Source organism: Brachyhypopomus gauderio, chromosome 1 (genome assembly GCF_052324685.1).
Source record: "Brachyhypopomus gauderio isolate BG-103 chromosome 1, BGAUD_0.2, whole genome shotgun sequence".
NCBI classification, from domain to species: domain Eukaryota; kingdom Metazoa; phylum Chordata; class Actinopteri; order Gymnotiformes; family Hypopomidae; genus Brachyhypopomus; species Brachyhypopomus gauderio.
This window is the reverse complement of record NC_135211.1, coordinates 21,639,895-21,657,553: the sequence shown is the minus strand read 5'-3', so window position 1 is coordinate 21,657,553 and position 17,659 is coordinate 21,639,895. Positions and strand designations below refer to the sequence as shown.

Here is a 17,659-nt window from a genome sequence, read left to right as displayed (position 1 = left end):
GTACAGAATGGGTGTGGTTTAGATACAGCACTGAAGGATGAGTGTAGTTTAGATACAGTAATACAGAGTGTGGTTTAGATACAGTAGTGCAAGATGAGTGTGGCTTAGATACAGCAGTACAGGATGAGTGTGGGTTAGATACAGTAGCACAGGATGTGGTTCAGATACAGTACTACAAGCAACATCCTGATCACTGATTCTGGTGCATACTGGTGCAAAATAGTGCAAACTGATATAAGACACTATTTATGTTATCTGGATTGTTGACAAACCAGAATTTAAATTTTTTACTTTTGCACTACTTTTGTTACCTTTGGGTAACCCCTTCCCACACCCTCATGTCACACACACACCATACTGAAGGGCAGAGGTCTCGTGTGTCCTGCTATAATTAGATGCTTCACGTGCTACCAACCCTTGTCATGTGTACAGCTGAGCTAAGCACACCAGCATGGAAGCAGCCTCACAAAGACCCTAGAGACTCTCAGTCTAGCAGAGCCGGAGCGGTGGCACAAGACTGCACAACAGTACAGCAGGACATTTAGCTGTACAGCAGGACTGTATATCAGTACAGCAGGACTGTATAGCAGTACAGCAGAACATACAGCAGCACAGCAGGACATACAGCAGTATAGCAGGACGTACAGCAGGACATACAGCAGCACAGCAGGACGTACAGCAGGATGTACAGCAGTACAGCAGGACGTACAGCAAGATAGGAGGACTGTACAGCACTACAGCAGGATGTACAGCAGGACGCACAGTAGGACGTAAAGCAGGGCGTAGACATCCCCAGACCTGGGTCTAGGATCAGCTGCTCTCAGAGACTGCCCTTAATGGAAGACTGCAAAATAAATACGAGGTATCTAATGGACATAATGAAGAGGTCAGACGTTCACATAAACACAAGAACTGCCCAGGGAATATTAGCCATGGCAGAAGCTCTGTGGGTTACTGGTACTACATTACCCATCAACACATGGGGGGTGCCACACCTCTAACCAGGTGCCAGCAGTGCTGAAAAAGTCAGCACCTCCAAAGAAACTACTGACCTCCCTGCAGTTGTTCTGCCGCGATGAGAACCACTTTTGACCTTTTGAACTAGTCACTGCAACTAAAATGTTCATTTTGAACACCTTCAGATAATATGAAGTTTAATTGCATAATAAATTAGTGTGAAAATGAAACACAGGAAATTATGATTCTAGCCAATGATAATATATTGCAAAGGTATTACAATATAAGTAATGCCTGGCCCCATCATTCATATTTTATTATAATACAACATTGCAGTATAGTGCAGTATAATAATATCTGCACTTGCTGAAGAACCTGATTTGAAAATACACACACTTTATGTTATATATAGGATACATTTGGTTTTCATATTCTTTCTTTAGTTAATCAAACTATGACTGCAGGGAAAACATAATGAATCTGCCAATAACAAGTCCACACTAGCCATCCACACACACACACACACACACACACACACACACACACACACACACACAATGTGCTTTTGTGTAACTATGCATTGTGTATTATATGACATTGTCAATTTAATGAAATGTCAAATTGATAGGCAAAACAAGGATCCTCAATGAAACAGGCACAAACTCACAAAGATGCACACTCACAAATACACACACTCACAGACACACACTCACAAAGACACATACAAATACACACACACTCACAAAGACACACTCACAATGACACTCTCACAGACACACACACTTATACACACAAACATAGACACACATCTGTAAGCAGACACACACAAACACAGACACACACAAACACCTGTAAATGTGTACATATACACATACGCTCACACATTTTTGTAATTGAAGATGAGATCTCACACAGTATAAGTATAGTAAGTATGCCATGTAAGGAAGGTATCTCACATACTTACAGTTAAAAGAAAATTTAGTTAAAATGAAAGAACTAGTTTCCAAGACCAGTGGTGTATGGATACTAACTGTGCACTGATCAAACTTGAAATCAATCACATGCCATTAACATTAATCAATAAGCTTTTCATCTATCCCACAATCACATACCTACACATGCACACACGCAAACGCACACACACACGCACACAGACACACGCACCTAGTCTCTCAGACTCGTGCAAACTCTGTGGACACAAAACACCAGGTCCAAGTGGAATGGAAAGAATGGTGTGAAACACAGAGCCATCAGAGGAGAATCATCCAAACCATGTAATGCCGGTGAAAAACCTCTTCAGAAACAAGCCTGTTGTACCAGGTTTTAATAAAAGTACCACACAGCACTCTACCACCCAGACTCAAGGAAGCCTACAGAGCAAAATCTTTAAATACATCTTGGTGCAATGGCTAGGTAAAGATCGGACAGTTCTAGTCATCAGTTCCCTACTGGCATGACCTGCACACCAGAGTCCCAAGGGGAGAAAGTTGAGTTTTAGCACAGTTTTGGCTGTTCAGTATGCAAATGGACAGATTTTATACGTCACTCCCTGCCTCGGTTCAGAGGAGTAGATGAGGAACTCCAGCAGACATCTACAGATGTTACAAGAGTCTCACCATCACTATTGTTTATTCAGCTTCCACAGAGCAAACACAAGAAACACTTCTGTCCAAGAATAAATAGAAAACAACAAAAAACAGCAGTTCAATCAAACATCTACTTTTCTATATCACAGAAATCCAAAATCAACAGAAATAAGCATTTCTGGTAAGAATTAGTTTATGCACTACAGGCAGGCAGTAGGATCAGAGACTTCTTTGTCCCTTAAAGATCATCATATCATCTGCACGCACTCTGCTATTCACCTGGAATCTCTTTTGGAATCTCTTTTTGGAAAAGTGGTTTGCAAATGCAAGTCATTATATTTTAGCCATTCAAAGGCGTGATAATTCGGGATTTACCACTGCTACCACCAGCAACAGGACTTCTTAATTCATTAAGGAAATGATACAGACTATACAACACTACAGAGCTCAATGTGAATGGAAAAAGGTCACTGTTAAGATAAACCTCAGTGCTATCAATCTTTCTCTTTGCAGGATCACAAAACTATTCATACGAGAAGCGTGGTGTCTACTGGGTCTGAGTTTCCTCTGAGAACACAGACATGAGCGTGAAAGTGAAGTTACGTTACACATTATCACACCACACACAAACATCTCTCTGAATGTCCTTGATATCTGCTGCCTACATTCAGGGCAAGTTAACACATGCAAAGTCACACAGAACACAGAAAGCCCCACTCACCCATGGTTAGGGTAGTGACTCCAGCAGCAGACGTTAGCTCTGTAATAGCAGAAGGCTGAAGGCACAGCTAGGTGAAGAGATTAAATAGGGATTAAGGGCAAATCGGCTGGCGCCATGCCAAGGAAGACCGGGTTTGTTTGAGGGTGAGATTACCAATCCCACTCGGAGTGCACTCACCGAAAGACATTGCCGGTCAGTGACACTGCACACACAGGAACACCTCACCCCACCTGGAAATAGCCATGCAGCAAGGCAGACGAGGTCTGGGATTGGCTGCAGGCAGGGCAGGTGGGGCCAGACAGAGGCAGCAGGTAATTAGGCAGTGTCTGTGACCTACACCCTGTTTCAGTATTTATATCCTCTCTCTTCCACAATGCACATGGGAGACCTGTGACACTTCTAAAAAGCTGCAGAGCTAGCCCATAGGTTTTGTGGTTAGCCATTAGCTATACTTTTTAAAAGGTGTTCCCCAATATTTTTACAAAAGGGTAAATAACAAATTGCTTACTCTGTAACTTCACTTTCCTTCTGGATCTCTGTACCAGCTACCAGAGTGTAGTATTACAGTCCCACTGCCAAAGCCCGCAATACCCAGAAATAACTCACATCCAAACCGAGCTGCCGTGCTTAAACCTGTCACCCAGCTAGGCCTGAACAGAACCTTGTGTATTTTAAATGAATATTTTAAAAGTTAAAATATATACAAATACATGCAACCCTTCTCACCTGAAGTTATCTCTCAGTGCACTGCCTGTCTCTATATATCTGTCTGGATGCATGTCTAGCCGTACACACACACACACATTTATGGCATTTGGCAGACGCCCTTATCCAAAGCGACTTACATTTTTATCTCATTTTTATACAAGTGAGCAATTGAGGGTTAAGGGCCTTGCTCAGGGGCAACTCAGTCATGGCCTCAGGTCTGGGAATCGAACCCACAACCCTCCGGTCACAAGACCAGTTCCCTAACCACCAGGCCATGACTGCCCACACACATATCATGTGTGTGGGCAGTCATGGCCTGGTGGTTAGGGAACTGGTCTTGTGACCGGAGGGTTGTGGGTTCGATTGTAGTAAACAAGTAAACAAAAAGCAAACTTTGAAGTAAACAAAGAGCACATATAGACAAGGATATGCACGCACACACATATCATGTGTGTGCGTGCATATCCTTGTCTATATGTGCTCTTTGTTTACTTCCTCTTTCCTCATGTGGCTATACCCCTGGTTAGTTACCTGCCCTGTTTCACCTGGTCTCCTGTCCTATCAGTGGATCTGTGTAACCTGTTTGTTCTGAATGTCATCGGTTATTGAAGCGTTGTAATGTTTGTGATAATTGTGACTCCATTTGTGATCCAATAGCTCATATCTATATGTATTTGCTATGTGTTTGAATATGTTGAACATTGTCATCTTTACTTTGTTTTTCATTAACCACCCTTTTGTTTTGACTCAACTCACAGAATAACCAACAAATCCAAGGCTACAGCAAGTCCAGGAGGAGAAGGCTGAGGTAAAGATACTCATTAAACACACATGCTGAACCAAAGGGACCTGCCCAATGATACAGAGTGGGCTCAGCAGGGTAAAAGGTGTTTGGATCATTATGTGCCAATATGCTGGACAAGCTCTATGGAAGAAAGTCCACCATCTGGGGAGATGTGAGGTATGAGGCAGGAATATGACACAGGTATGAGAGTTAGGGTTATGAGGTATGAGGTATGAGACAGGTATGAGGGGTTAGGGTTATGAGGTATGAAGTATAAGACAGGTATGAGGGTTAGGGTTATGAGGTATGAAGTATGAGACAGGTAATGAGGGTTAGGGTTATGAGGTATGAAGTATGAGGCAGGTATGAGGGTTAGGGTTATGAGGTATGAGACAGGTATGAGGGTTAGGGTTATGAGGTATGAAGTATGAGACAGGTATGAGGGTTAGGGTTATGAGGTATGAGACAGGTATGAGGGTTAGGGTTATGAGGTATGAAGTATGAGACAGGTTGAATGTTAGGGTTATGAGGTATGAGGTACGAGACAGGTATGAGGGTTAGGGTTATGAGGTATGAAGTATGAGGCAGGTATGAGGGTTAGGGTTATGAGGTATGAGGTACGAGACAGGTACGAGGGTTAGGGTTATGAGGTATGAAGTATGAGACAGGTATGAGGGTTAGGGTTATGAGGTACGAGACAGGTATGAGGGTTACGGTTATGAGGTATGAAGTATGAGGCAGGTATGAGGGTTAGGGTTATGAGGTATGAGGTACGAGACAGGTATGAGGGTTAGGGTTATGAGGTACGAGACAGGGATGAGGGTTAGGGTTATGAGGTATGAAGTATGAGGCAGGTATGAGGGTTAGGGTTATGAGGTATGAGGTACGAGACAGGTATGAGGGTTAGGGTTATGAGGTATGAGACAGGTATGAGTGTTAGGGTTATGAGGTATGAGGTACGAGACAGGTATGAGGGTTAGGGTTATGAGGTCTGAAGTATGAGGCAGGTATGAGGGTTAGGGTTATGAGGTATGAGGTACGAGACAGGTATGAGGGTTAGGTTTATGAGGTATGAAGTATGAGGCAGGTATGAGGGTTAGGGTTATGAGGTACGAGACAGGTATGAGGGTTAGGGTTATGAGGTACGAGACAGGGATGAGGGTTGGGGTTATGAGGTATGAAGTATGAGACAGGTAATGAGGGTTAGGGTTATGAGGTATGAGGTACGAGACAGGTATGAGGGTTAGGGTTATGAGGTATGAAGTACGAGACAGGTATGAGGGTTAGGGTTATGAGGTATGAGGTACGAGACAGGTAATGAGGGTTAGGGTTATGAGGTATGAAGTATGAGACAGGAATGAGGGCTAGGTTTATGAGGTATATGAGGTATATAGGTTTATGAGGCAGGCCTGCACCAGGCAGGATCTGCTCCTATCTCTGTCCTGACTCCCCTCCAGCTCAGACAGCCGCCACATCCCGTGAGCACGGCGGTTACGTAGCTCCTGGCCTGTGACGACATAACACAGAGGGAACCAAACCCAGCTTCAGACCCAGATGCAGTCCCAGCCCCCGAGTGCTCCTCACAAGCTTACTTAGGCAGCATGGTGGCTCAGTGGTTAGCACGTTTGCCTCTCAGCACTGGGGTCTTGGGTTCAAGTCCCTATCTGAGTGGAGTTTCCATGTTCTCCCTGTGTCTGCGTGGGTTTCCTCCGGGGTCTCCGGTTTCCTCCCACAGTCCAAAAACATGGAGGTTAGGTAAATTGGCAGTCCCAGACAAATTCTCCCTGAGTGTGTGTCTATGTCTCTCTCTGTTCAATAAAAACAAGTTGTTGTCTGAGTGTGTGTGCTTGTATGTCCAGTGGTGGATGGTGCTCTGCCACTAGGGTCTGTTCCCCTTCCTGCACCCCATTCAGTCCCCCAGGGGGCTGTGGATCCCGGTAGAGAGTACGCTGTGCGCAATTGGCTGCCGCTTCTCGTCGGTGTGTGACGTAGCTGTGTTTACAATTGTAAAGTGCCTTGGGTGTCCTGATAAGGCGCTATATAAATTGAAACATTCATTCATTCATACTACCACTTCCTCCAACAGGTGCTCCTGCACCACCTGACCCCCTCAAACACCCTGCTCAGCAGAGGGTATTTCACCTCTAAATGCAGTCACTGCTGCATCCTGCATGCCCCGCTTCCCAGAGGGCGCTGTCCTGTCCATTGTTCTCGGGCCGCACCCAACCTAGTTTAGAACATCTTCCTAAGCCTAGGATAGCACCACTTCCAATGCCTCTTCGTGGGGGCATGGCTCACATGAAGGTCACACCTTCACCACATCTGATTCCGGGGAAAGCACTGCCTTCGCCACTGCACCCAGTTCCCAGGACTCTGACACACCTGGCTCTCAGAACTCTGCAGGGCCAGGCTCCCAGGACACCACTCCCGCCATCGATCCCTTCAGAAGGGAACTCAACTGGTGCCACCTTAGTTCACCAGTGGATCCTCACACCTTTCTCCAGCCTGTTTGGTCTCCTGCCCAAGTCCTGGTCACAGAGAGCCGTCCAGAGAGCTGTGTTCTCAACTCTCTCCCATGTGACAGACTTTCCACATGGCTAGTTAGCCCTGTTAGCATGTCCACTTTTGCTTGTTGTTTACATCCCCTTTCCGCACGTTTCCTTGTCCTCTTCGTCTCTTCTCCTTCCCTATACTACACTGTAACTTCACTGTTCTTCTGACCTTCGGCAGTTATTGAAGTGTTGTAGCATTTGTAACCCCCTCTGTGATACACTTGTCTATATCTATATTTTTGCCATTTGTTTGGTTATGAGTTTATCGTTTTTATTGAACGCCCTTTTGTTTAAGTTTTGATTTGAAGTCTGCTTGCATCATAATTGTCACAATCACATATCAAATTTCAATCACCCATCAAGTTTTCAACATTTTGGGACTTTTCAGGCACCCTAAAATGGATTCAGCTCATCTCTTTCTCGTAGATGTACACACAAAGCTCCACAATGACAAAGCAAACAGAAATATTACATTTATATAAGTACGCAGAGCCTTCACTTAGTACTTGGTATTCGTTTCGGTGAGATGTTTCTCCCATTCATCTTGGCAGAATCATTCAAGCACAACCAGGTTGGATGGAAAGTGACGATGCACAGCCGTTTTCAGCTCTCTCCAGAGACGCTCTGCTGCATTCAGTTCCATTCACTGGCTCCAGGACTTTCACAGAGTTTTCCTGAAGCCACTCCTCTGTTTTCTTGGCTGTAGGCTTCGGTTCATTGTCTTGTTAATAAGTAAACCTTCGCAAAAGACATGTGACCTTAAGCACTCCAGAAAGGTTTTTGCTTTGAATTGCTCTATATTTGTATGTATCCATCACCCCATGTTGGACTCCAGGGACGGTATTAAAGAGGTGATGCCTGGACTCCTACATACATGCTGCTGGGAATTGTAGTTCAATCAGTAGTTTCATCAGATCAGAGGGTCTTGCTTCTCATGGGCTGGCAAGATCTAATGTATCTTTTAGAGAGGAATGGCTTCGGCTTGTCCTCTATATCATAAATGCCTGCTTGGTGGACTGATGCATTGACAGTTGTTCTCCCATAAGGCTTGGATTTCACTCTGATATACACCATCAACTGTGAGACATGTGTGTGCCTTTCCTAATTATGTCCAATCAGTCCAGTTATGCACAGGTGGACTCCAGTTGCAGGAGTGTTTCAAGGATACACCTGAGCTCTACTGCAAGTGCCATAATAAAGGTTCTGTAAATGTGATATTTCAGTCATACAGCCTTAATATGTTTTTAAAACATTCCAAAAACACAACAAAAAATTAAAAAGAGACTTCATTTTAAGATGAGCCTTAAGCATAGCAAAGTGTAGCTCTGAAAGGGTCTAAACACATTCCATTCTGCTCTGCATATATATTTACAGACAAACGAACACAACATACACATTCTCTTTCCACACAACAACTGCCCTAAGAATAAACCTGCTTCTATGACACAGGCCTGCTATCCATGACCCCCAAGAAAACATTCCTACAGAAAACTGAAACTAAAAAGTTTCATGGCGGGAAGTGTTTGCCCACATCAGATACACCTCGACTACCATCTGCTTTTGCCCAGTCACGAGAGATGCTAGACGGATGCAATTTTGTAGTTTCCATAGTGATCTCTCTGTATTGTCTGCTGTATGACGGCCTACCATGACTGAGCGTGCTCATAAAAGATTACCGCATTCAGCTGAAAGCCTGTTATTACTACAATCATTCAATCGGAATTGATTTGCATAATTAAACTCACATTTATTGGCCTCACTGAGACATTATCGTGACTACTTGCTTTTCTCTATCATGGTCAGGAGAACTCACTCTGAAGTGGGTGGGGCTCCAAAGTGGGTGGGAATCAACACAGCTCTCACTGATAAAGAATGACGTTCCATTAGAGTAACTGAGTTGCATGTAGGGATCATAGTTTAATTGAGATCAAAGTACAGTAATGTCTGTACAGGCTTGGTCAACAAGCCTTTCACATACACATACACACAAACAAACATGTACTACTACAGACAGGGTACAGTTGTGAATCCTCAAAAGCAGTGGGGAACCGTCAGGGCCCTCTACGCCCTCTCAGAGGGCCTGAAATATTCTTAAAACATTATATATATAATTATCCAATTTTATTTTATCTACTTACAGTTTTACAATCGACATCTAAACAATTACAAAAATATAAGCAAATAAAATATTCAACCGTGTCTATTCAATCTGTGTTGGAAGGTGAAGGGTTAAGTGGAAGCCTGTGAGCCTGTGTCTCCCCCTATCAGGACTGTGATGCCCGCTGTTCGTTTACAGAGGGCCTGGCAGTTATAATTCAGCGCAGTACCAGATTCAAATGACAGCAAAATTGACCAATCATATCTTCCCTCTTAGTGGGCCGGCTTAACTGTATGATAATTTCCGCCCGCTGTGGCGACGCTAGCTGTCGTTAGCGTACCACCGCTAGCTAGTTTCGATTCATCCCTTTGATGCCCTCGTGCGCGTTGTTTACATATTCCGCTTCCGAGGAACAGGTTTGTTGGAACCTTATTTTGCTTAAGAAGTTAACTAGTACATATGTTATTATTTATTGCGTTTTTAAAGCTGTACTGTCGTCTCAATTTTACATTTTTTAAAATTGCAGTTAATTAGGAGAGGAAACTAATTTCTTCCGGGGGGGGGGGGGGGGGCTCAAAAGAGATGACTAATGAAATCAAATTAAAACATTCAGCCAAATAAAATCCAACCTCAGGTTGCATATAAATAGCCAAGAAATGCAGAAGACATTAAAAGTTCTTAAAGAGTATTTCAGAGCAGTCAGCCAAGCAGCCAAGTCTGACACAAATCCACTGAGGGCATGTTAAATGTGACTGCCAAAGGCTAACAGCTGTCCAGGCCTACAGCACCTGTTCAGTCTCCTCTGCAGTGACATTATCAGTGACTGGAGCAGATTACATCCCTCAGCTTCATTATGTTTTACTGTTTTGTGTCCTAGCCATATACATTTTGATCCACTAGCGTTATCAGGAACCATAACAAACATGGCTTCAGCCTCACAGACAAACAGTAGTCCAAAACAATGTAAATATCCCATAATTTCCCCATGCCTGAGAACATATCTATCTTACCTCAATGAGGTGGGGTGAGGGGTTGTATCCGCATTTATTGCACACCTGGGCGTGGCACTGGGTACAGTGGTTATAATTGGGGTGCTCGTTGATGACCATAACATTCAGCTCAGTGTGACACAGTGGGCAGAAGAATTTGGGTTTGCTTTCTGGCTGCTTCTGGGGAGGTTTGGCAGTGACCACAGGGCTGGGCTCAGTCAGTACTAGGCTAGAGGCCTGGCTCAGGAGGGATGCCCCAAAACCCAGCAGCTTCTCCAGTGGCTGGTCCAGGGGTGGGGGGTGTCGGGAAGGAGAGCTCCCGGCACTCCAGGCCTGGTCCTGGCACTGACCGTGGGACCGAAAGAGGTCTGACTGGGAACGAGCTTTGGCCATGCGTGGGGAGGGGGCGGCGCCCGTCGCAGGTCCTGACGCATTGCTTGTGGGGTGGGAAGTGGACGGGCTAGGGGGAGCTGTCTGAGACTGGGGCTTAGTAAGCGAAGAGCTCCTCTGCAGCTGGCTCTTGTCCTGAGGAGTGTCCATGTCCATCCCCAAAGCTCTCTGCATCTGGCAATTGAGACACAGCCACTCCTGCACCTGAGAAGAGAGGCAGACAGGAACACGGGGGGGAGGGAGGAGAGGGACAGAGAGGGAAAGATGGCAACATAGCTTATGCTTTATGGTCCTGTTTATATGTTATTAACTTGTGATTAATTGCTTTAGAAGTTATGTATCAAAAGTTGCCATACTAATAAAACAAGCATAGAGATAGAGATAGAGATAGAGAGAGAGAGAGAGAGAGAGAGAGAGAGAGAGAGAGAGAGAGAGAGAGAGAGAGTGAGGGACTGTAGAACCCAGTATAACCCAGTAAGAAATTGACAATTATGTAATAACATAAATATAATTAAATATTTTAAAATATCATTAAATTGCAAATCTGGTTAAAAGTGTAATATAACCTAATAATGTAATAATTTGCCTAATAATGAAATACAACGTCTTGACCATTAATGTACTACCATTTACCAATACTGCAATACCTTATTACATTATAATAAGTATAATGTAATAACATATTACATTGTTGGGAATGTATTACATTTTCATGTTGATTATTTATTCATTCATGATTTTTAACACTTTATATGTTAAATGTAAATGAATTATACATCTGAGAATCTGTATCATTGTCATGAATGAATCAGAGGAGAGTTTGGATGCAATAACAGTTGATTTTTTTTTCACAAGGTAGCACTCATGAATGGAACAATTGAAGGATCAAAAGACCGATGATCAGAGCAATGCAGTCCAAACAAGACTCAGTTATGCAGAATCAGGACATGCAGAAACCAGGTCCCAAATACAAGAGATTTGCGAATAAGAGGTAAGAACACAAGTGAATGGGCTATGCATGCGAGGATTCAGTCCTTTAAAGCATGGCCTCTAACAGCAAAACAAACAAAAATGCAGGCACAGCAGTGGGCAGCAATGATGCAGGGAGAACCGGTTGGTATGCGCTGTCCTCCGTCCCAATGGCACCGATGAACGGACAGATGGACCACTGTTTTGGTAAGAAGATGGACCACTCTGTTCTGGAATAGCTGTCAAGTTAGCATGGCTAGCTGAGAGGCCTGCAGCTGAACACTGGGTCTATGGCAGCTTCTTTGATTGCTTTAAACATCAGAAATCCACAAATAATAATGCATACTTACAGGAACATGAATCTTCCTTTGGGCCACACAAAGTTGGAACTGCACAATCCTTCAGCAGGAAGACATGCAAATATCCAGCATCGAACTATCCATGGTTACTGAAGCAGTCGTCAGTGAAGTGCCAGGCATACAGTAGAATAATTGGACCAGTGGAGAGGACAGTGGTCAAATTGAATTTCAACCACTGACTGATCTAGTCATGTCTTAAACCGCCAATGCGGAGGCCTGGTTGTGGTCAGTGTGTCACGGTTGCCCCTACCCGCCATTCCTTTCTCTTTGGTTACCTGTCTTGTTTTTGTTTACTTCCTGGTTTTCTTTTCCAATTTCGGCCGTGTTCTCACGTTCATAATTTGCTACTTTGTTAGTATTTTTAAACCATGTGTGTTTGTCTTTGACATTTTGTTTGTCAAATGATTTTAACAATGGAATGTTCACATCACATTCGATGCATTTTAAACACTTTTATACTATTTCCTAAATGTAATAACATAACAAGGGTGTGTGGACAACGAAGCAAGACCCGTGAAAGGCATGGCAAAAAGAATGCCAGCAAATTCTGGCAGTTGGAGGGCACTGTGAAAGATAGAAGCTGTCAGTGAATCTTCCTGGACGTGAAGACTAGCTAACAGTGAATCTTCCTGGATGTGAACAGACTAGCTAGATAACAGTGAATCTTCCTGGATGTGAACAGACTAGCTAGCTAATAGTGAATCGTCCTGGACGTGACCAGACTAGCTAGCTAATAGTGAATCTTCCTGAATGTGAAAAGACTAGCTAGATAACAGTGAATCTTCCTGGACATAAACAGACTAGCTAGTTAACAGTGAATCATCCTGGATGTGAACAGACTAGATAGCTAACACTGAATCTTCCTGGAGGTGAACAGACTAGCTAGCTAACAGTGAATCTTCCTGGCTATAAAACAAATGAGTCCAATTGATCAATGGGGCATTTCACTAATATGTCAAATCACACCAAAATAATCTGGTTTCTTTATTAGTTGAAAGACAAGGAGAGCACAGCCCCTCAAAAGAAGCTTCATACAGACAGGGTCATCTAACCCCAGTTATGAACAAGCAAATTAATCTGTTCCCAAACCAATCCTTCTGTGATTCATCACCAGGCATACTTAACAGTGATATGATAATCTCGTCCATAAACAGGTTTACCTAATATGCTGAATACACATAGACACACACATCAATCTAGCACTTTTAACTATATTAGTTCAGTACAGACTGAATTTGGAGTCAGAAATAGCTGAATCTTAAAACTTATTTTCATTTATTTTGATTTGTGTGTTTTAATAATACACTAAATTCCCATGCCAGTGTAGTATGCAGAAAGTTAGCATTTAGCAAGTTATATTTTTAGCACTGCTAGAAAGTTTGACAGTTGCAGTCTCTTCTTGAAAGCCTGCTGTAGCCTAACCGGGCAATGGATTTGGAGCTTACAAATGGAGCAGTCAATTAGGTAGATTTAACATGACTGGACTGCCGGTGAAATCAAACAGAATCACCACACCTGGTGGCTTTCCAGAAGCAATATGACTAGGAAGCTGACCATCTCGAATCATCTTTTGATGTCTGCAGAGATGGGCAACAGACGAGGAGCTGTCTTGAGACGCTCTGGGCATTGGACAGCGCCGGGCTGGACAAACAGGAACAAACAGGCATACTGGAGGTGGCACACCAGGGAAAATGCCAGAAATAATTGTAGCAGCTCGGTAAAACCAATGCTAGATAGAGATTAATGATGGGACAGAGAGGGAGAATGTGAATGAGTGAGAAAAAGCAAAAAAAGGAGGGTATGAAAGAGGGAGAGAGAAACTGTGTGCATGGAGAGAGAGAAAAGATTGTGTGTGTGTGTGTGTGTGTGTGTGTGTGTGTGTGTGTGTGTGTGTGTGTGTGTGTGTGTGTGTGCGCGCGTGCGTGTGTGTGTGTGTTTGTATGTAAGAGAGAGCGAGAGTTTAACAGAGAGAAAGTGAGAGTCTGCCATGTTCTGTCCTGTTTCTCCCAAAACTTTGTGTACTACACCCCAGTTTTTCCAGCCTCTGTATATAGGGCTACATAAGTATGTGTAACTAAACTCAGATTAAGAATTCCGACCTAAGAACAGCATGTGCCTCTCAAATCCTCATGAATACACTAAATCGGTCTAGTGGGAGCTGACGGTAAATCAGCAGAGATGTTTGAATAGCTGGCCACCCTCAGAGCTCCTACCATACTCCAGCAATATAATTCTGGTCACTGAGCTCCACACAGGCTTCAAGGCAGGTACATTTTGCATTACATTTTGCAAACATGGAAACATTGCAGCTTTGTTATCAAAACAAAAAGGGCAGTATTTCCCAGAAGCTCGGCAGCAGTGTGATCCTGTTACACTGTATTTTCTCACTTTGAATTAGGTTTAGGCAAATAAAATGTGTTTGGTCACTATCACCATCATCACCTGTTTGTGTGTTTACCTCTCTACTTCTGGTTGACTGTGTGTCTGTCCCCTTTAAATATGCACATGATAACTTGAGAGATTGGGGTAGTGGGAGGGTGAAAAGTGGTGAGTATGGTGAGTACGGTGAATATGGCAAGTGAGTTTAGCGAGTATGGTGAGTATGGCGAGTACGGTGAGTATAGCACGTGCCGTGAGTATGATGAGTAAGGTGAGTACGGTGAGTATTTTGAGTACGGTGAGTAAGTAATGTGTATTTTGTGCACACATTAAGTTTGGTATGTAAAGCAAAGTTGTCTATGAATCTGGATCACATTGCGAGTATATTAATAATAATAATACATTTTATTTAACGGCGCCTTTCTGGCACTCAAGGTCACCTTACATGAAGCAAAAAACAGAAATAATAGAGTAAAAGCGGCAGATAATAAAATAAAATAAGATATAACAATAAAAATGAATAAATGAATGAACAGACCATAGAGATCAGCAGTTATAAGCAGATTTAAAAAGATGAGTTTTGAGACCCGACTTAAAATGTATGATTGATTGAGAGTTTCTCAAGTCTGGGGGAAGAGCATTCCACAATCTAGGGGCGGAGCTACTGAACGCCCGACCGCCCATGGTGCTGAGGTGTGTAATGGGGACAGACAGGTGTGTAGAAGCAGATGATCTCAGTGATCGAGAGTGAGAGGTGATGTTAATAAGGTCTAATATATATGGAGGGGCGAGATTATGAATTGCTTTGAAAGTGAGGAGAAGGATTTTGTATTGTATGCGTTGTGTAACTGGGAGCCAGTGTAGCTGGTGCAGAACAGGAGTGATGTGATGGAAGGATGGTGTTCTTGAAATAATACGTGCAGCTGAGTTTTGAACCATTTGAAGTTTGTTTAGTAATTTGAGGGGAAGACCAAAAAGAAGAGAATTGCAATAATCCAGGCGTGAAGTAACAAGACTGTGAACCAGAATAGCAGTAGTGTGAGGGGAAAGAGAAGGACGGAGACGATTGATATTTCGGAGGTGAAAATAAGCAGATCGTGTGATATTGTTGATGTGAGATTGGAATGATAGAGTATTGTCCAGGATGACACCCAGGCTCTTTACCTGAACTAAAGGAGAAACAGAACAATTATCAATAGTGAGGGAGAAATTATTTACTTTGGAGAGATTTGATTTGGTGCCAACAAGTAGCACCTCAGTTTTATCGCCATTTAATTTGAGAAAGTTGTGAGAGAACCAGGTCTTAATTTCAGATAAACAATCAGTAAGAGAGGGCATGGGAAAGTTGGAATTGGGCTTACTAGAGATATAGAGCTGGGTGTCATCCGCATAGCAGTGAAAATTAATATCATATTTGCGGAAAATATTACCTAGGGGGAGAAGATATACTATGAACAGAAGGGGGCCGAGGACAGAGCCCTGAGGGACGCCAGTGATAACAGGAGAAGGTTGAGAGGTGAAGGTTTTAAGCTGGATAAACTGAGATCGGTTAGAAAGATATGATTTGAACCAATTCAATGATGTGTGAATTATTCCAATGGAGGACAGTCTATGAAGAAGTGTGGAGTGACATACAGTATCGAAGGCAGCAGTGAGATCCAGAAGAATAAGAATAGAAACAAATCCAGAATCAGTTGCAAGTAGGAGATCATTGGTTACTCTAACAAGTGCTGTTTCAGTACTGTGAGAGGAGCGGAAACCAGATTGAAATTTTTCGTAAAACCTGTTATGTGATAAGTGAGAGTGAAGCTGAGCTGAAACTACTTTCTCCAGTATTTTTGACAGATATGATACAGAAATGATATACACATTGTGCAATATAATAAGCACACTGTAACCATTCATGTAATTGTGCTTAAAAAACTAGGCTGTATCTTGTGAATGGTTTGGTTAGCAAAACACTAGAATGTTCTGAGTTGATCAGAATCCTCAAAGCCACAGTTCAAAGTATAGAGGTTTGATGGTAGGCTCACATACACTAGCTCACAAGACTCTCCGCCCTATCAGTGATGCAAAAACCAACACTGTGATCATGATGAGAAAAATGTACAGTGTAGATCTACACAAATACAAACATCCAATCATATTTATAGACACATGTACACACAGACATACACTGACCAAAGGAAACAAACCCAGAAATACATAGACATAAGCATAGAAACATACACTTTCAATGACTCCATCATTAACATCACAACTACACATGGGCTGATTTGCATTTCTTTCATTACAATCTCATTTGAATAGGCCATCAAAGTAAAACCAAGCAGACTAATAACTGTTTCAGTTATTTAGTTTGTGTGTAAAAATCTTCACCCACATTTCTTATTTATGCATAATTGGGACATTACAGAATCCAAAGTAGATGTATAAATATTTGTGTCTCTTGTCTGAAAATGTTCCCCTTTTCCCACAAACATTCAAAGTTCAGAACTGGCTTCAGCACTCTAGAACCACAAAAAGTGCCCAAAATAGACAGACACACTGCACAACACAGGAGTTACATCAGCAAATCCACCTAATCACCAGGCAGACATCCTCTACCACCTCTGTACAATCTGGTTTATGCTCCTTCAGAATGGGCTTTGAGAAGAAGGACATCCCCCAGAAGACAAGTGTAATGATGCAGTGAAATGGCAGCACATCCTAGAGCAGAGAATGTTCTACAACAGCCAAATGTTCAGTCATAAGTACCCAACACCTGATGTTTGGGTTTTCTGGTGTTCCTGGAGAATGTTGCGTCAGGTGCTTTCAGACCAACACTGGCCCTTTTCACCTATTAACCTGGACAGATCTAATGAGACATGCTTATTTTTATGCTTTAAATGTTTTAGGTAATTTAGAGGCTACTTTTGAAACATCTTAAAGCATACTTTGCCCCATGTACATGGTCTGTTATGTAAAATTCAAGTTTATTATTTTCTCCAGAACTGGGTGATGATCTAGACCATTTGGCTTTTATCATGTGAAATGCTTTCATTGTGTTAGCCATCTGAAAGAGGATGTCACAGGCTCCTGACAAATCAAAGATAAATGAATGTAAATGTAGGCACTGAAAAATGCATTAACCTTTCTTATAAGATATCATAACATGTATTGTCATC

The 17,659-nt window shown here is 42.8% G+C and overlaps 1 protein-coding gene across 2 annotated transcripts in view; it reads right to left on the bottom strand.

Moving 5' to 3' along the window:
- bsnb (bassoon (presynaptic cytomatrix protein) b) overlaps positions 1-17,659 on the bottom strand; it is an 89,649-nt gene that overhangs the window by 41,673 nt on the left and 30,317 nt on the right. For both annotated transcript variants that reach the window (XM_077002601.1, XM_077002605.1), the window contains one exon: positions 10,417-10,989. In XM_077002601.1, coding sequence (XP_076858716.1) covers positions 10,417-10,989 — 573 coding nt within the window. The remainder of the gene's footprint in view (positions 1-10,416; positions 10,990-17,659) is intronic.